This window comes from Bubalus bubalis, chromosome 13 (genome assembly GCF_019923935.1).
Source record: "Bubalus bubalis isolate 160015118507 breed Murrah chromosome 13, NDDB_SH_1, whole genome shotgun sequence".
Lineage (NCBI taxonomy): Eukaryota > Metazoa > Chordata > Mammalia > Artiodactyla > Bovidae > Bubalus > Bubalus bubalis.
The window spans coordinates 1,925,627-1,945,432 of NC_059169.1; the positions used below are offsets into that span (position 1 = coordinate 1,925,627).

A 19,806-nucleotide genomic window follows, 5' to 3' on the forward strand; every position below is an offset into this window, starting at 1 on the left:
GCCTGGCTTGGAGAATTTTGATCATTACTTTACTAGCATGTGAGATGAATGCAATTGTGCGGTAGTTTGAGCATTCTTTGGCATTGCCTTTCTTTGGGATTGGAGGGAAAACTGACCTTTTCCAGTCCTGTGGCCACTGCTGAGTTTTCCAAATTTGCTGGCATATTGAGTGCAGCATTTTCACAGCATCATCTTTCAGGATTTGAAAGAGCTCAACTGGCATTCCATCACCTCCGCTAGCTTTGTTTGTAGTGATGCTTTCTAAGGCCCACTTGACTTCACATTGCAGGATGTCTGGCTCTAGGTGACAAATAGAACAACAAAAATAGAACCCCACTATATCAGTTGCCTGCTTCTTAAAACCTAAGACTCAGACAGTGGTAAGCAATTTTTAAAAATTAACTTCAGGTTATAAATAGTTTATCACAGTTCCCATGAATTATTTGAGATCCATGTTAATATTTACTCAAGTAGCTTGAAGAATTAGTTGCTTAACCACTAAAACTGGATCTTTCATAGAAATGTTTGTCCAAAGAGGCAATAAAGAGAACTTGTTCTTCTAAATAATGAAAGACAGTTGGAATGCAGACCTGAGTGAGCGTCTCTCCTCGCTGGTTCTCAGATATGGTTCTAAATGATTAGTGCCTGGAAAGAAGATTTCTGGTTCTGTCCTGTAATATACTGGCCCGTGGTCAGTTGGAGCCAGAGAAACAGAGAATTAAGTCAAACAAGAGACACAGGAGAGAGGGCAACCAGGACCCGAAATATGATCAGCTAGTATCTGAAAGTGCTTGAGAGCCACGCTGCACATCGGTCACTGAGCATAAACGACGAATGTCTCAAGGTGGACTCTGAGCGGCCCAGCACCTTCCTTTAAGGACGGGTGACAGTCAACAGCACGGCCCCTCCGGCTCCGGTGGGTCACGCGGCAGGGAAGCACTGTTTCCAGGTTCCCTGCCGGGGTCCAGCCCCAGCTGATCCAGGGTATTCGAAGGAGAGACGGCTAGGCGAGGGTCAGGGAATAACTGCTTAATTACACTTTAATTAAGGATACAAAGAGTAATAGAATAAGGATAGCTCAGTGAGGAAATTCAGTGGAGAAAAGAGGCTGAGTAGCTTGATTTACGCGGGGGACCAATAAAACTTCAAGACAAGAAGCTTGCACCACTTACGTAGGCCGCAGGCATCCTTCCGTTCTCCCGAAGGAGAGGAGACACTGAGGCCTCCCCGGTCGGATCTTAGAAGCCCAGGCATAATTAGTAAGCATGGTGGGTTCCGCGCTCCAGATGGAGACTCAAACAGAGTGAGAGAGAGAGAGACATGGGGAGACCAGTCTTTCGAGGAACTGATCCCAATTCTTTATTTTCCATGGTCTACTTTTATACACTGAGATGTTATGCAAAAGTCACGCGGGGTCAGCAGTCCTGACTTTTATCAAAGTCAGGTGCTTCATACAAATGTATACAGAGGTCTTAGGGGTGTTACATCATCTTCTGGCCAGGGGGCCTGCTGACAATTTACGACCCTCTCCTTGTGACAGCGGTCAGTCAACCAGGACACTTATTTCTCCAGGGGTGATTATTCTTAAAACAGACGCCACCCAAATAAAGTTACATTCCTATAGGGTGAGGGTATAGTGGGTTTTAGTTAAGGAAAGAATTTACTTAGCCTAAGGTCTAACATGATTGATATCAAAGGTTAATACTTATTTCTTCATTAATGTGTATAAGGGCAGGGGATGTGGAGACTTAGCAGTAAACATCAGCTCAACAAATGAAAAACCCTTCACCAATATGATTTCTAATCAGCCCATTATACTTATACTAATAATTTTCTAACTTTTCTAAGGAACCTGTTTTTAGAAGGTTTAAAGCATCTTGTGCCTCTCACAGTTGGGAGGCTGTGAGCAATCACATGTGGCCGGACAAATCTATTCAGGCAGGCTAGAGGATTTCCAAAGGAGTTTGTAGGTTAAACACTGTCACACCCAGGAATTATTAACTGGAGCTGTAAGCTAACTCTTTTTTCAGAGAGAGGTAGTGGGAGACAGCCCCCCGTAAAGTCAGAGGTGTAGGTGAAAGCACAAAGCAGAAAGTAGGCAGACTCTGGTTTTGGGGGTAGATGCTCGAGAATTTCCAGGGGGACTCCTGAGGCTCGATCCCGCCTTTGCGTATGCCGAGCCTCCTTCCTCATGACCTTTGCCATGGGCGGAGTGCCTCATGCCGGCCCCCAACAGTTCCCGTCTGTTCCCCTTGCAGCCCAAACTGAGGTAAGTATGTGGGGAAAGGAAAGCCCGTTTCTTTCCCATGGGTGGAATAAAGAAAGTATCACCTTAGTCCGTTTAGGTGGCTGTAACAGAATACTACAGGCTGGGTGGCTTGTAAACAACAGAAACCTGTGTCTCCCAGTTCTGGAGGCTGGAAGGCCAAGCTGAAGTTGCTGGCAGCTTCAGTGTCTGGGCTGCGTCCTCAGCTGGGGACGGGGCACAAGAGCTCTGGGGGGCCGGGTCACTTTCATAAGGTGCTGATCACATTCACGAGGGTTCCACCCTTACGACACAATCACCTTCCAAATGTCTCACCTCCTAACGCCATCACTGTGGGGTGAGGATTTCAACACGGGAATATGGGGCGAGGGACACAAATATTCAGTCCCTGGCGAGTATGTATCTGTAAGCCTTGGAAATGAGAAGTAACGCATGCGATAGAGTGCGGGCACCTGGGCCTGTTTCCTACGGGAAATGCTGCGACTCCAGCCTTCCCGTCTCTTCAGGCACAGTCTGGACCAGGCGCGCCTGCAGAGAGAGTCTTCTGGGCAGACTCTAAGCAAGATCTCTGTGGGGTCTGACCGAACCCACCGGGCCCCACCAAGGGATGAAGGTTACTGTGGACTGGGATGCCTGAGATCCAGCCGATGGAGCACGAAGGCTTTCTGGAGCTTCCTTCACCTGGTTAAAGGGTTAAAGACAGCACTTCCTTCTCTCATGGGGGGAGGAGGCTGACTCCTCACAAGGGGATGGGAAATTGCCCAGGGAAATATCATACCAGCTGCCACACCTCCCAGGTATTCCCCTGAAGGCCCATTTGTCTCCTTGTAGGAGCTCTTTCTGCCCCCCTTTCCCCTGTAGCCAGCTGTCCAGGGGGCGTCTGCGTCTGAACGCAGTCAGATGGGTGTGAGTAAAATGTGCTTTCTTTCCTCCTGTTACTCTGTCTCCTGTTAATTTTTCTCCTGTTAATTTTTCAGGCCCCCCCACGGACTCAACAGTCCAGATTCCAAGGGGGCATTCTGGGGTCTTATAACTCGCCCCACATTGGACCCTGAAGACATATGTGCTGCCCCACCTCCACCCACAGATGGGATCTTCCCTATAAAGTCTCCAAGCCTCTTGGTGATGCAATCTGAGAAATTTACAGAAACTAGGAAATCTTGAGATAAGGATTTCTCAAGGTTGCTTAAGAGCTCCAGCTCCAGAGGTGGCTTAAAACCCTGTGATGGATTTCATGCAGCACAAATACAGTCATTGTTTCTTCTTTATTTTTCAAAGCATCAGAAATTCTGGAGTCTTTAAAAAGATGTTTTTACACGCCTACTCTTGGCGGGATTTAGGTTTGACTCCAGTGGGGCCCAAGCTCTGTTTCAAGGAAATTAGGCAACTTTACATGTCACAGAAGCTTCAGGGCATGAAGACTTAGGGATATTTCGCAAGCATATGGTGAGTTTATTTAAAAACCAAACTCCTGTGATCAAGGGTGGATCCTGGGGAGGCCCTGTAGTCAGGAAGATGGGGAGGCCACAGGGAGAGATTTGCACAAAGAAGGAAGTGAGAAACAGGGTAAAGGCTATGAAGGCACTGGAAGACTGAGTGACCGTTATATGGGTCACTGGCGACGGGCGACCGCAGTTTCAGGGAGGCTGGCGGGGCAGGCTTCCTGGAGGAAGTGACACCGCTCAGCACTGAGGGGCTCTGCAACCCTGGAGAGGTCAGAGGGGAAAGGGCAGCTGCCCAGGGAGGAGGAGGGATGTGCCCGAGCAGGATCCCGGAAGATAGAGTTGAGTGTCCAGCGGGATGAGAAAACGAGACATGGGCATGGCGGGAAGTGGAATATCTCCAAGGGGGCGCATCCACAAGAGACCAGGAAAAGTGACGCTTCCCCAGAAATGAGAAACCCTCTCCTCCGAGACGCGGACGAACAGTAAGACCGAAGAGGTGATGGTGGACCGATGAATGTGATCAGGAAAAGCCTTCCACGTACAGAGTCTTAACAATGTCCAAAAAGCTGATCACTTACTGACAAATCGAAAGCAGTGAATGTAAGGTTCCTGTTCCCTCTGGATGGGGAAGTTTACATGGTTTCGCAAGAGGACGCAGAGCTGTTAAACCCAAATGTTAGGTTAGCTGGGAAGGGGCAAGCAATGTCCAAACGCAGACTGATCACCAGCCTGGGGCGATGTCAGAGGGGCCACAGGAGTGCTGAGCACACAGGGCCCGGCCTCTGGGTGGCGGGGCTGGCCCATCTGCGATTAGACACCAGGCAGAAGTGAGGTCCGCCCCGGTGTCAGCCGAGCGCAGGGGCCTCAGACTTGAGCTACTTGGACTCACCTGGGGGCTTGGGAGAACCCCAGTTCTGGGCCATCCAGCGTTTCCGGGTCAGTGGGGGTGGGCTGGGGTCGGAGATTTCCCGCATCTAGGTGCCAGGTGCTTTGAGGTCTGGGGCCTGGTCCGAGGGTCACCCATCCTGTGATCAGCTCCTAGGACCTGCCTAGGACCGCAGGGGACAGCCAGATGCTAAGGACCCCAGGCCTGAGGAGAGGAGGAGAGGGATCCTAGGGCCAGGAGCGCCAGGTGAACCGTCTGTTCAGAGAGAAGACGGACTTCCCTGTCTGAGCAGAGAGGGAGGTGCGGTGGGAACCAGGGGACCGCTGAGCTCAGGACACCGACACACACACCTGTACTCACACCCACAGCTGCATACACACCTGCACCCACACCCACACCTGAATTCACACTCACACCCACACCTACAGCCACACCTGCACTCACACGCAGACCTGAATTCACACCAACTCTCACTCCCACACCTACGGGCAGGCCCACTGCCCCAGGGCAGCAGAGGCTGAGAGCTGACGGAGGACGGAGCCCAGGCGCAGAGCTGCCCTCCAGGACCTCTTCCCTTGTCCCGAGGGCTCTTCAAAGTGCCCTTGGGGGCTGCATCCTCTGTGACCACCAGGAGGGCAAGCCCGAGACCAAGCCGACCTGTCCCACAAGTGAGGGGAGGCAGACAGCGCAGCCCTGCTTCTAGACCTGGGCCCACAAGGAACAGGGTGGCAGGGATGGAGCTGGCCCGGGGCTCCTGCCAACGGCAGCACCAAGATGCCTTCAGGGCTGGGCGGGGGCCGGCCTTGGTCTCGCAGTCCAGACCCCGCATCGCGGGATGAAAGTCTGCCCTTGAAGCTGCTCAGCCTGTGGTGCTTGTCACAGCAGACCAGGCAAACCTACACCAGGGAAAGGAAGTCAGCGACTTGCCCCCAAGGAACCTGCTGTCTGTTTGGGAAAAGAAATACAAAGACCAGCGTCCCAGACTGAGAGACGCTGCAACCAGGGCAGGGACAGGACAGATGATCCACAGTTTGGGGTTGACCTATGCGATTGCCCAGATTTGGGCTAAGTTGACTAGAGGTGGAAAGAACGGAATGACTTGGAAGAAACAGTGCTGGTAGATGCCATAGTGTGGATCCTGGGCCAGTTGTGTGGTTCAGGGCAGGAATAACCCTGAGATTTCCTTGAAGTGTGTGTGATGGAGAACAGGAATAACAGAGTCTATGCAGAGGGTGGAAGATGGGCAGAGGGTGCAGAAGACAGAGTCTGTGACCTCCCCTTGGCATTGAATGGCACCCCATGCTTTTTATTTGAGAAGATTTTCTTTTTATCAGAAATCTCCCATTTTGGGATTCAGTATTGATTTTACTCCCATTTCTACAAAATTCCATTCAATTTGCTCCTTTCAGTTTTAGGATAATTTTTACAGTAAGTGGGATGAGCTGATAGAAGGCATCCATATTGAGCGAGATGAAAATACTTTCTGAAATCTCAGAAGCCGTCATCTTGGCAGTTTGCTGATATAAACTGCCATCTCATGGCAGCTTTGGGTGTTTTGTTTCACTTCTGTAAAGCATTTGAAGGAATTTTCAATGCTCTTGACTAGGGACCCCTCCTCCCAATCTGGGTGTAGGTAATTCCGCCTAATCGTCTTTCTGTAGGTTGGCTTCCCCAGCAGCCCTGCAAAGGGGTCCAGAGGCACTGACCCCCTGGCCTGGAATGTTGGGGGGCGGGTGCGAGGCTTCCAGAAGGTGCAGGTCAGGTGTGACTTATGGGGAGTGAAGCAGATGAAGGGAATTCTAAGAGAAAGAAGAGTAGACCCTTCAGGGTGGGGCGTGGGATGGTGTCAGAAAATGAAAAGTGAAACAGACTCGATGAGTACCCGCTATTTCCCATCCAAGCTGGGGAAAGGCTGGTGTCCCCAAGGGCCTGTTTCATCCCGTTGACCGTGTGTGGGGTGATGCTGGGTGAAGGGTTGTACGGAGGAGGAGCTAAGGGGCCCGGCAGTCACGGTGCACCCTCTGGGTGGAGGCTTACAGCCATAATACTGAGAGGGGCAGGGCCACCCGCATTCAGCAGATGAGGAAACCCAAGTGCGAGACAGTTTGGAACATTTGCCCCCAGTCGCTTCCTGAAAAAGCGGCCAGTCTGGACTGCAAATCTAGCTCTTCTCAAGCTCTTTCCTTTCACTCAGCTCACATCAGCTCTTTAGCAGGAAATTCAGTGGGTCAGATGGATACTGAAATGGCCAAAAATGAGGCAGGAGAAGTTGGTAGATTTGGTTACATACAAATAAAAAAAATACTTGCATGTTAAAAAAGGGCTTCCCTTGTGGCTCAGCTGGGAAAGAATCCGCCTGCAATGCAGGAGACCTGGTTCGATCCCTGGGTTGGAAAGATCCCCTAGAGAAGCGAACGGCTACCCACTCCAGTATTCTGGCCTGGAGAATCTCATGGACTATACCATCCATGGGGTCACAAAGTGCTGGACACAGCTGAGCGACTTTCACATGCACATTAAAAAAAACCCACTATAAACAGGTTGACATAGTTCTACACACAAATACATACATGTAAGCTTTTACATGTATGGCATCAGAGGGCAGACACACTGAAACCATACTCACAGAACACTAGTCAATCTAATCACACTAGGACCACAGCCTTGTCTAAGTCAATGAAACTAAGCCATGCCGTGTGGGGCAACCCAAGACGGGTGGGTCATGGTGCAGAGATCTGACAGAATGTGGTCCACTGGAGAAGGGAATGGCAAACCACTTCAGTATTCTTGCCTTGAGAACCCCATGAACAGTATGAAAAGGCAAAATGATAGGATACTGAAAGAGGAACTCCCCAGGTCAGTAGGTGCCCAATATGCTACTGGAGATCAGTGGAGAATAACTCCAGAAAGAATGAAGGGATGGAGTCAAAGCAAAAAGAATACCCAGCTGTTGGTGTGACTGGTGATATAAGCAAGGTTCGATGCTGTAAAGAGAAATATTGCATAGGAACCTAGAATGTCAGGTCCATGGTCAAGGCAAACTGGAAGTGGTCAAACAAGAGATGGCAAGAGTGAATGTCGACATTCTAGGAATCAGCGAACTAAAATGCACTGGAATGGGTGAATTTAACTCAGATGACGACCATTATATCTACTACTGCGGGCAGGAATCCCTCAGAAGAAATGGAGTAGCCATCATGGTCAACAAAAGAGTCCAAAATGCAGTACTTGGATGTAATCTCAAAAACAACAGAATGATCTCTGTTTGTTTCCAAGGCAAACCATTCAATATCACAGTAATCCAAGTCTATGCCCCAACGAGTAACGTTGAAGAAGCTGAAGTTGAACGGTTCTATGAAGACCTACAAGACCTTTTAGAACTAACACCCAAAAAAGATGTCCTTTTCATTATAGGGGACTGGAATGCAAAAGTAGGGAGTCAAGAAACACCTGGAGTAATAGGCAAATTTGGCCTTGGAATACAGAATGAAGCAGGGCAAAGACTAATAGAGTTTTGCCAAGAAAATGCACTGGTCATAACAAACACCCTCTTCCAACAACACAAGAGAAGATTCTATACATGGACATCACCCAATAGTCAACACTGAAATCAGATTGATTATATTCTTTGCAGCCAAAGATGGAGAAGCTCTATACAGTCAGCAAAAACAAGACCAGGAGCTGACTGTGGCTCAGATCATGAACTCCTTATTGCCAAATTCAGACTTAAATTGATGAAAGTAGGGAAAACCACTAGACCATTCAGATATGACCTAAATCAAATCCCTTATGATTATACAGTGGAAGTGAAAAGTAGATTTAAGGGCCTAGATCTGATAGATAGAGTGCCTGATGAACTATGGAATGAGGTTCGTGACATTGTACAGGAGACAGGGATCAAGACCATCCCCATGGAAAAGAAATGCAAAAAAGCAAAATGGCTGTCTGGGGAGGCCTTACAAATAGCTGTGAAAAGAAGAGAAGCAAAAAGCAAAGGAGAAAAGGAAAGATATAAGCATCTGAATGCAGAGTTCCAAAGAATAGCAAGGAGAGATAAGAAAGCCTTCTTCAGCAATCAGTGCAAAGAAATAGAGAAAACAACAGAATGGGAAAGACTAGAGATCTCTTCAAGAAAATTAGAGATACCAAGGGAACATTTCATGCAAAGATGGGCTCGATAAAGGACAGAAATGGTATGGACCTAACAGAAGCAGAAGATATTAAGAAGAGATGGCAAGAATACACAGAAGAACTGTACAAAAAAGATCTTCATGACCCAGATAATCATAATGGTGTGATTACTGACCTAGAGCCAGACATCCTGCAATGTGAAGTCAAGTGGGCCTTAGAAAGCATCACTACGAACAAAGCTAGTGGAGGTGATGGAATTCCAGTGGAGCTCTTTCAAATCCTGAAAGATGATGCTGTGAAAGTGCTGCACTCAATACACCAGCAAATTTGGAAAACTCAGCAGTGGCCACAGGACTGGAAAAGGTCAGTTTTCATTCCAATCCCAAAGAAAGGCAATGCCAAAGAATGCTCAAACTACTGCACAATTGCACTCATCTCACACGCTAGTAAAGTAATGCTCAAAATTTTCCAGGGCAGGCTTCAGCAATATGTGAACCGTGAACTTCCTAATGTTCAAGCTGGTTTTAGAAAAGGCAGAGGAACCGGAGATCAAATTGCCAACATCTGATAGATCATGGAAAAAGCAAGAGAGTTCCAGAAAAACATCTATTTCTGCTTTATTGACTATGCCAAAGCCTTTGACTGTGTGGATCACAAGAAACTGTGGAAAACTCTTCAAGAAATGGGAATACCAGACCACCTGATCTGCCTCTTGAGAAATTTGTATGCAGGTCAGGAAGCAACAGTTAGAACTGGACATGGAACAACAGACTGGTTCCAAATAGGAAAAGGAGTATGTCAAGGCTGTATATTGTCACCCTGCTTATTTAACTTATATGCAGAGTACATCATAAGAAATGCTGGACTGGAAGAAACACAAGCTGGAATCAAGATTGCTGGGAGAAATATCAGTAACCTCAGATATGCAGATGACACCACCCTTATGGCAGAAAGTGAAGAGGAACTCAAAAGCCTCTTGATGAAGGTGAAAGTGGAGAGTGAAAAAGTTGGCTTAAAGCTCAACATTCAGAAAACAAAGATCATGGCATCCGGTCCCATCACTTCATTGGAAATAGATGGGGAAACAGTGGAAACAGTGTCAGACTTTATTTTTGGGGGCTCCAAAATCACTGCAGATGGTGACTGCAGCCATGAAATTAAAAGACGCTTACTCCTTGGAAGGAAAGTTATGATCAACCTAGATAGCATATTCAAAAGCAGAGACATTACTTTGCCAACAAAGGTTCGTCTAGTCAAGGCTATGGTTTTTCCAGTGGTCATGTATGGATGTGAGAGTTGGACTGTGAAGAAGGCTGAGCGCCGAAGAATTGATGCTTTTGAACTGTGGTGTTGGAGAAGACTCTTGAGAGTCCCTTGGACTGCAAGGAGATCCAACCAGTCCATTCTAAAGGAGATCAGCCCTGAGATTTCTTTGGAAGGAATGATGCTAAAGCTGAAACTCCAGTACTTTGGCCACCTCATGCGAAGCGTTGACTCATTGGAAAAGACTCTGATGCTGGGAGGGATTGGGGGCAGGAGGAGAAGGGGACGACAGAGGATGAGATGGCTGGATGGCATCACTGACTCGATGGACGTGAGTCTGGGTGAACTCCGGGAGTTGGTGATGGACAGGGAGGCCTGGTGTGGTGCGATTCATGGGGTCGCAGAGTCGGACACGACTGAGTGACTGAACTGAACTGAAGCTTTTATATATGCATGTGTGTGCATATGTGAGTGCCAAGTCGCTTCATTTGTGTCCAACTCTTTGCGACGCTATGGACACTATGGACTGCCCACCAGGCTCCTCTGTCCATGGGATTCTGTAGGCAAGAATACTGGAGTGGGTTGCCGTGCCCTTCTCCAAGGGATCTTCGTGACCCAGAGATTGAACCCATGACTCCTGAGGTTCCTGCATTGCAGGCAGATTCTTTACCACTGAACCACCTGGGGAAGCCCATATATGCACATATCATAGAAATTTATTTACACGGGTTTATAAATTACGTATGTTTTGTATTTATATTTGAAACATTTATATACAATCCGCACATGACCCCTGCTCTGTTCCCCATTCTGTGCTCTCAGGAAGCCCACCAGGCAGGCCACTGCCTCGGGGGCTTTGCAGTCACTGTGATCTGTACCTGACCCTTTTTTTGTTGTTGTTATTGTATTTTTAAAATTAGAGTATAACTGCTTTCCAATGTTGTGTTAGCTTCTGCTGCACAACAGTGTGAACCAGCTGTGTGTACACTACATCCCCCGCCTCTCGCCCCCTGCCCCCCGCCCCCCGCCCCCGGTCATCACAGAGCACCCGGCTGAGCTCTGCGCGCTGTCCAGCGGCCTCCCACTGGCCATCTACGTCACACACGGTGGTGTGTGCATGTCAGTCCTATTTTCTCGGTGCATCCCACCCTCTCCTGCCCCAGTGTCCGCAAATCCGGTCTCTGAGTCTCCCGATGTGTAACTCCAGATGCATGTTTAACCCCTAACCTCATTCTCCAGAAACTTCAGCTCTGCAAACGTCCTGTTCATGACTGCCCCCTGCATCCATCCCTAGGCCTTGTTCCCTCTGCCCCTATTCTGTTTTTCTCCACCAAACATTTCATCACCATCCAGGACACTCTGTATTTTGCTTGTTTATTTTGTTGGCTGTCTTCCTCACTGCTCTAACCTTAGGTCAGGGCTCAGAGCTTAGTTCTTACCCACTGAACAAAAACATGCAGATAGGCAGGGGTTTTTTGTTTGCTTGTTTAAGAAAAGAGGAAAGTAGTTTAAAAGGTAGAATTGTCCCACAACAAAGTACCTATAAACTCCCAAGACACTTTGCAAATCATCAGAAGCAACCACACTATTACTCCTTCTACTGTAACCGTGACAGTCCCAGAATCTTCACATGGCATCTCATTAAAAAGGAGCTACCTAGTTTTCTGGGCCTTGGGCACCCTTCATCTGAGCAATTGGAAAAAGAATTACCCTGTTAGGCCAGTGGCTTAAGTGCAGGCAGAACAAACATTGGACTTGGCAGGAGAGTAGCTAGTTTAAACAGACTTTTAACCTTTTAACTTCTTCCTCAGTCATGCTTCCCAAAGAGGAAAGAGGCAGCTGGCAGTCTTTAAGGCATTTTTTTTTTTTTTTAAGGAGTGGTTGAAATTTGATATGGAGACATTCTCCTGGTTAAATTTAGTTTTTCAAAGTGCTGGACAAATTTTTGAACAAACTTTCTGAGTGAATTCTATGTTCCAGGTAGAATTCTGTATGTTGTGTGTGTGTGTGCGTGTGTGTGCTTAGTCATGTCTGACTCTTCGAGACCTGGTGGACTGTAGCCCACCAGGCTCCTCTGTCCATGGGATTCTCACTGGAGCAGGTTGCCATTTCCTCTTCCAGGGAGCTTTCCAACCCAGAGATTGAACCCTGGTCTCCTGGGTCTCCTGCATTGGCAGGCAGATTCCTTTCCCACTGTGCCACTGGAACCATCCCTGCTCCTCAAAACCGGCTCAAAACACATCAGTGTTTCAAATGGAGACAGCATTCAGCAAACCAACACATTTATTTAAACACACGCTGACTGAGTGGGGACTGCCTTCCAGGTGTAGGTACTAGGAAGATGCCAGAGAAAGGAAACAAAAGACCCAGCCTCCACCTGGAAGGATGGGATGGGGCTCAGGTGGGAGGGAGTTCCAGAGGAAGGGGGTATATGTATACGTACGGCTGATTTAGCAACTGCACAGAGGCTGATTCGCCTGTTGTGCAGGAGAAACCAACAGGACACTGTAAAGCAGTTATCCTCCAATTAAAAATAAAAAACCCACCTTCGGGGACTCCTGACCCCATGTCTATTGGATGAGGGAGCCGCCTGGAAAGGTGCGGTGAGCTGGCAGGATGCAGAATTAGCTCCCTGTCCTAGGGAAACATACACCACCAGAGGACCTGGGTGTGGAGCCCAGCCAGCAGTGATGTCTGCCTGGAATCCCCTGTGGCCTCACCAGGATGGTGAAGTCACCCACTGTGCCCTGACCCTAAGCTTTCTTGAGCAGCTACTAGCTGCGCGATCCTCTTCAGCCCACAGAGTGGTGAACAAAACGGACACAGTGCTTCCCTCCTGCAGCTTACTTCCCAGAGAGGGAGACTGCATGGAAGGTCAGCAGTACACCCTTATTCAGTTCAATGCAGTTGCTCAGTCGTGTCCGACTCTCTGTGACCCCATGGACTGCAGCACGCCGGGTTTCCCTGTCCGTCACCAACTCCCAGACTTTGCTCAAACTCATGTCCATTGAGTCGGGGATGCCATCCAGCCGTGTCATCCTCTGTCGTCCCCTTCTTCTGACTTCCATCTTTCCCAGCACAAGGGTCTTTTCCAATGAGTCAGTTCTTCATGTCAGGTGGCCAGAGTATTGGAATTTCAGCTTCAACATCAGTCCTTCCAATGAGTATTCAGGACTGATTTCCTTTAGGATGGACTGGTTGGATCTCCTTGCAGTCCAAGGGACTCTCAAGAGTCTTCTCCAACACAACAATTCAAAAGCACCAAGTCTTCGGTGCTCAGCTTTCTTTATTGTCCAACTCTCACATCCATACATGACCACTGGAGAAACCACAGCTTTATTAGGGAGCGGTAGAAAGTAAGCAGTTAGGGCCACGGAGGGATGGAGGGCGGGAGAGGGACTCCAGACATCGGGGGTTGGGGCTCGCAGTGGGCAGTGACCGAGGGCAGAGTTCGGGCTTGCGGGGCAGAAGAAGGCAAGGCCGGTGCTCCTCGGGTGAGACGCTCTCACACCCCGCCTCCCGTCCGCATTTCCGCGTCCCCGCCCCTCCTTCTGCAGAGAACCGGGACGGCGCGGCCTCAGCAAACACCGCCCCCGGTGTTCACACTGGAGCACCGCCGGCGTCTCCAGTAAAGACTCGATCAGCACAACTGCCAAAGTCAGAAGTCCACTCCGAAGTGAAGTGGCGACGGCGGTCCTCGTCTCGCTCTGATCTACAACAGCACAACCCGCTTCTCGCCAAAGTGAGCGAAAACGACACCCGCCAGGGCCCCGGCAGACAGGCGGAGGACCGGTCCTCGCGGACGGTCACGGCCACACCTGCGCCTGCGGAGGAGGAAGCCAGGTGCTGGGGGCCGGAGCCCGCCCCGCGCCGGGACGCCTGGGTCAGCAGCCGGGCCGCGCCCCTGCGCTGTGTCCACTCCGGGACTCGGCTCTGCGTCCGCCAGCCTCCCCAACCTGGCGCCCCCACCTGCCCCCCTCCACCTGCCCGGGTCTTCCGAGTGCCGCCCGCTGGGGGAACGAGCGCGGGGCCGGCCAGAAGACAAGTCCACCCGGCCTGGCGGGCGGCAGGTGAGCGCCCTGAGGGGCGGGGAGAGGGCGGGGCCAGCCCGGGGCGTGGGCCGTCAGGGGCGGGGCCAGCTCGGGGCGTGGGCGGCATGGGGGCGTGGTCAGCCCAGGAGTGGGCGGTCGGGGGCGGGGCCGACCGCCCTGGATCCCGGACTGGCCGTCGCCGGCGGGACACCTAGGTGGGCGTCGGGCTGGGTCCCAGCTCCGGCCCAGCGCCGAGCCGCGCTTTCTCTCCCGCGTTCCCAGGCGTCCGGAAGGGAGGGTTCCCGAGAGTCTGCCTCTCCGCCAGTCCCGGGTCGGAGTAGCCTCGGGGCGTCCAGCGGATCAGCCGCGCACCGGGCGCACGGGCCAGGAGGGCGTGGGGAAGCGGAGAGGTGTCCCCTGCGGGAAGATGAGGAAGCCCGACGGGAAGATCGTGCTTTTGGGGGACATGAACGTGGGCAAGACGTCGCTGCTCCAGAGGTACATGGAGCGGCGCTTCCCGGACACGGTCAGCACGGTGGGCGGCGCCTTCTACCTGAAGCAGTGGCGCTCCTACAACATCTCCATCTGGGACACTGCAGGTGAGGGCGGGGGCTTCTAGCTGGAGAGAAGCGTCCCTCAGGGCAGGGGACCCCAGGGCAGGGTCTCCTGGAGCAGGGGCCCCCAGGCCAGGTGTCTGCTGCCCCACGATGGGTCCCTCCCTTGCTCTGCAGGTGACCCCGTCGTCTGTATCAGGCCCCTCCTCACCGTGTGCGGCCACCCTTGGCCCCTCTTTGTTCCTACTTGACTCCTCTGCTGGTTGGAAAGCTGAGGATTCAGCCACTGGGTACATCTTAGCAACATTCCAGGAAAGCACCCTGGGCCCCAAAGAGAGGACTGCTGGTGCCTGCTTATGGAGCGCCCAGCCCAGCCAGCTGCTGGTAACCGGAGGCACTGAAGCCCTCCCACCAACAGGGTCTCAGTCGCTGTCCACAGCCACCTTGAGGGGTGAGCAGAGCTAGTATAAACTGCCTCTCCTGACAAAAGAGAAAATGGAGGCCCTGAACCTCCCCTGAGGGCTTAGGTGGGAAGCAGAGCTCAGGTCCCCTCCCTCAGTGCCAGATGTGTCTGTATTTTCCACTTATCGTCGCCATCGTCAGGGCGCATGCATGTTTTGGGGCTTTGAAGTGATTTTCTGCAGAGGCATTTTGAAGATAGCCATTTGATTAAATTCCAGGAGATAGTGGAGGACAGAGGAGCCTGGTGTGCTGCAGTCTATTGGGTCACAAAGAGTCGGAGATGACTTAGCGACTGAACAACAACAATAATTATTTTAAGTATGTGTAGTATATTTGTGGTTTTTCAAAAGTAGAATACATCAGCGGATCTTGACTCAACCTTTCAGTTTAACTCTGTGTAATTACACTGACATGAGTGTTACAATAGAATATATTTTCTTCCCCATGAAAAAGAATAAGATCCCACAAGTAAGTAAGCTGTAAATTAGTATGGTGCGTTTTCAGTGGGCTTGACTTTTTAAAGCCCGAAACTTCAAGGTCTGACTTTTTAAATATCTGCACTTTAAAAAGTGACATTTACACCGGAAGTTCCAGTGCAGAATTTAAAAGTTGCCAACTTGGGTGCACCAGTCTGCTGAATAAGCAAGAATATAACTTATCCTCTATTTAAAACTGAATTGATGATGGCTGCTTTCCAACGTCTGCCCCTCCTCCCTCCCTCTTGCTTTCTCTTGGCTGTCTTTTTTGTTGTTAGAGTTGTTAACATCTTGACTAATGTGTTTGCAAACATGCTGTGAAACGCAGCGTCTCCCATCTCCCGGGTACAAGTGCACCTCCCTTGCTCTTTCTCTGCCTCCAGGCTGCAGAGTGAAGTTCCTCTGAGATCCTTTCCTTAGCTGACTCTCCAGCATTAAGCATTTGGTAGCAATGGAACCAGAGCTCTAGAAATCAGACCAAGTTAACATAACTTGTCTGTGTGTTCTGCATGAGGCTGGTCCTGAGGTCCCTTTGGTTGGTTGACTGGACCTCACTGCTGCCTTGGTTTACACAAGGCTAGTTCAGGATCAGTGCTGGGGGACCCAAACCCAGAACCCAGCTGCGGCTGCCATTAAGAAGCTTTTACCACCTGCGCGGTGTTTCTGGAACAGGAGCTGACTGTTTGGTGTCAGAACAGGCATCTTGGCATTCAAGGTTTGAAGAAGTAATGTCGATCAGTCACTTTCTTCTTTGGTGCTGAGGACGTGTTGCAGCCAGAATCTTTACTGTCAGAGGATTTTGTAATAAGGCTGATGAGATGTCCTTGGTGTCTGGTTGGGCTTCCGGGGGCAGCGACTCATTTCCTGGCTGCCTGCGAAACCGGCCTTCTTCCCGGAACCCCAAGTGTGACCTCAGCTGGGCCCCCGAGACAGTGGAATGCCTGGATCTGTGGGCACATTTCTGACCTCCTGTGTACACGTGTTCAGGGCGCCTGGGGCTAGGAGTCAGTGGTCACACAGGCCACCTCTGTGCCTGTGGGGTTAGGGAGACTTGGAGGGAGAAGGCACGTATGACTTTTTGCCTTTTAGGTAATCCTTGTTGGAGATGCAAAAGTTGAACTTTTAGGGAAGCCCCTCTCTTTCCTCCTTTTGGCTTGCCCTTAAAGTTTCTTTTGACCCCACCCTGTCTTCTAAGTTGCTTTCATTTTAATTTGTGTAACTGAGGCAGAAGGGTGAGGACCGGCTGGAGGACACCCGGTTTTATCACCATTCTCAGTCACACGGGGTGGGCGGGTGCTAAATAATGAAACTGATAGGGAGGCGTCAGAGTTCCTGTTCCACCTTGGCATGTCCTTTCAACAGCAGTGCCTGCTGGCATCCTGAGGCTGCCAGCAGAGGGGTGTGTGGGGCATCCCGAGGCTGCCAGCAGAGGGGTGTGTGGGGCATCCCGAGGCTGCCAGCAGAGGGGTGTGTGGGGCAGAGCGGGGAGAGGAGGTTTGCTGGGTGGCTATCAGTTGGCACGGGGCTCCCTCTGGAGGGAGTGGCACCGTGGAGACGGGGCTGGAGCTGGTGGAGGTCACGCAGGACCAGGCTTTGTCCAGGGTTGGCACTCCGTGGGCTCCAGTTCCAGCAGAGGGGAGAGGCAGACAAGGAAATGCATGATATCGTGTCACATCGCATCACTGTTCCAGAGAAAATGCGGCAGGACAATGGGAAACTGAGCAGTGAGCCCGGGCAGACCCCGCCAGACGCCTGCCAGAGCCCAGGGCAGACCCTCCTCCAGAGCCCAGGCTGAGCCCGCCAGAGCCCAAGCAGACCCCGCCAGAGCCCAAGCAGACCCCGCCAGAGCCCAAGCAGATGCCCGCCAGAGCCCAGGGCAGACCCCCCACCAGAGTCCAGGGCAGACCCCCCACCAGAGACCAGGGCAGACCCTCCACCAGACACCAGGGCTGACTCCACCAGAGCCCAGGCTGACCCTGCCAGAGCCCAAGCAGATGGTCGCCAGAGCCCAAGCAGACCCCGTCAGACCCCAGGGCAGACCCCGTCAGATCCCGGGACTGTGCTCCCTTGTTTAGCTCTCCTTCCTCCTTCCCCAGGCCTTGGGGTGGGTGGTAGCTGACTCCTGTTTGAATGCATCTGAAGAGCTTTTCTGACCCAGATCCGCTTTGCTCCAGCTCCTAGTGACACACCCCGGTTTCCACCTGGGAGTCCCTGCAGTGCCCTTGACATCCAGGGCCTGCCTGTCGTCTGTTTGTGCGGACGGGACTTCTCTAAGATGACCGGCTTTTCTCTTCCGTGTTCCTGACTTCCTTGTGAGCCCTTGTTAACATCTGTATTTCTAACAGTCCGCTCACAGGTAGGCTTCGCAGGCGGCTCTAGTGGTAAAGGCCGTCTGCCAGTGCAGGGGACGTAGGAGGCCTGGTTCAACCCCTGGTCGGGAAGATCTCCTGGAGCAGGAAATGGCAACCCACTCCCGTGTTCTTGCCTGAAGAATCTCATGACAGGGGAGCCGGGCGGGCTACAGTCTGTGGGGTCGCAAAGAGTTGGACACGACTGAAACGACTGAGCACATGTGTTCAAGGTGATCTAGCCCCTTCCCACCGCGTTCCCGAGTTCGCCCAGGTGCCGCGATTGCCCAGTTCCAAAGCCACTTCCACGTTCATTGCAGCAGCGTCCGACTCCCAGGATCGCTTTTGGTTTCCTGCGGCTGTTGTAGTAAATGACCACAGACTTAGTGGCTTAGAAGAGCAGGTGCATCCCCGATGGGTCTCACTGGTTAGAATCCAGGTGTCAGGAGGTCTGTTCCTCTCCGAGCCTCCAGGAAGGACTGTCTTCCCTGCCTTCCTGCCCCCGGGGCCCGCCTGCACCCGCGGCTTCCTCCTCCTCCGTCTTCTAGCCGGCACGCCTGGTGGGGCCCTTCTTTCCTCACGGCCCTTGAACCCTGACTGTCATGCCCCTTCCCGTATCTGAAGGACCCTGAGATTACCCTGGGCACGTCCTGGTCATCCAGGGGTGTCTCCTCATTTAGGGTCGGCCGGTTGGATTTCTATGTTTAGTACGGTGTGTTCACAGGCTCCAGGCCTGAAGACGTCTTGGTGGGGGTGGGGGCGGGCGTTCTGCCCACGACGGCTGCTGACCACACGTGTGATTGCAGGGCTGTATCTCCTCTCCCCGCGTTTCCTCCTCTGTCAAAGGGGCACAGCTGTAGTTGTTGCTGGGAATCCAGCCGCTAATACGGGTCGTGTGCTCTGAGCAGTACTGGGAAGGAGGAAGCTTTGTGTTTTGCTAAATAAGCTTCTCCCAGCCCTGGGTACTCACAACCACGATGGCCACCAGCAAGCCTGTTACACCGGGGCACGAGAGGCTTGGGTGGGTCACCAAGAAATGATTCTGCAGGAAGTGGAAAGCTCCAGGAATGGGGGCTCTGGAGCAGTTGGATTAAGCTCTTTCTCTTGAACAGCTTAAGGGTACCCCGGGAGAGGATGCTGGAGTTCCGACGTATGAAGTCGTGCTGCCTGGAGGAGGGGATGTCCTTGCTCGCACTGTGATCTTGGTGAGGAGGTCTGGGCTCCTGTGGAAGACCAGGGCCTCAGTCCTGTGAACGGCCGTGCTGTCCCGGGGGGCCCGTGTGGGCGGCCCCGGGAGGCACACGAGAGCAGATGCCAGGTGAGGTGGACAGTCCATCCGAGGACTACGAGCCCCTCTCTAGGCAGCTGCTCCTGGATCGGGGAGTAGGGGGACGCTGTGTGGGAAGAGGGCGTCGTTCAGGCTGTGGACCCTGGAGACGCACTCTTTTTCATGGGGGCGGCAGAGCTGCGGATCCCCAGTGCCTTGGCCCAGCCTGCGAGGACTGCGTGTTTAACCTCGAGAGGCTGGCGCGGAAGTGGGTAGACAGCCTGTGCGAACTGTGTGTGCAGCCAGCGGCGGAGGGCTCTGCTTTTAGCTGCCTCTCTTGGTCGATGAGTGCGGCTGCTGAGTGGTTTTGAGGTCCTGATCCTGACAAGCAGGATGGGTGTGACAGGGATGGATGACCCCTCCTTTCTGCCGATCGGGGGTGCTCACCTGGGCCTCACTGCCACCCTACTTTGTGTAATTGGCACCCCCCCCGCCCCCGCCCCAAAATTTTACAGCAGTAGAGCTCAGTGCCTGCAGCAGAGACCATACAGCACCGGAAAACTCAAGTGTTCAGTCTGGCCCTTTGCAGAAATAGTTTGCTGACTCCCGGTTTAGGTCCCATAAAAAGGAGAATACTTTTCTAAAAGTCTTTTCTGTAGCTGTTCTCTTGGCAAAAC

The 19,806-nt window shown here is 51.8% G+C and overlaps 1 protein-coding gene across 1 annotated transcript in view; it reads left to right on the forward strand.

Annotated features, from left to right (window-relative positions):
- The first annotated feature begins 13,925 nt into the window (after positions 1–13,925).
- RAB20 (RAB20, member RAS oncogene family) overlaps positions 13,926–19,806 on the forward strand; it is a 30,597-nt gene continuing 24,716 nt past the window's right edge. Inside the window, exons 1-2 of the mRNA XM_025263089.3 lie at positions 13,926–14,061; positions 14,305–14,621. Coding sequence (XP_025118874.3) covers positions 14,450–14,621 — 172 coding nt within the window. The 5' untranslated portion in view covers positions 13,926–14,061; positions 14,305–14,449. The remainder of the gene's footprint in view (positions 14,062–14,304; positions 14,622–19,806) is intronic.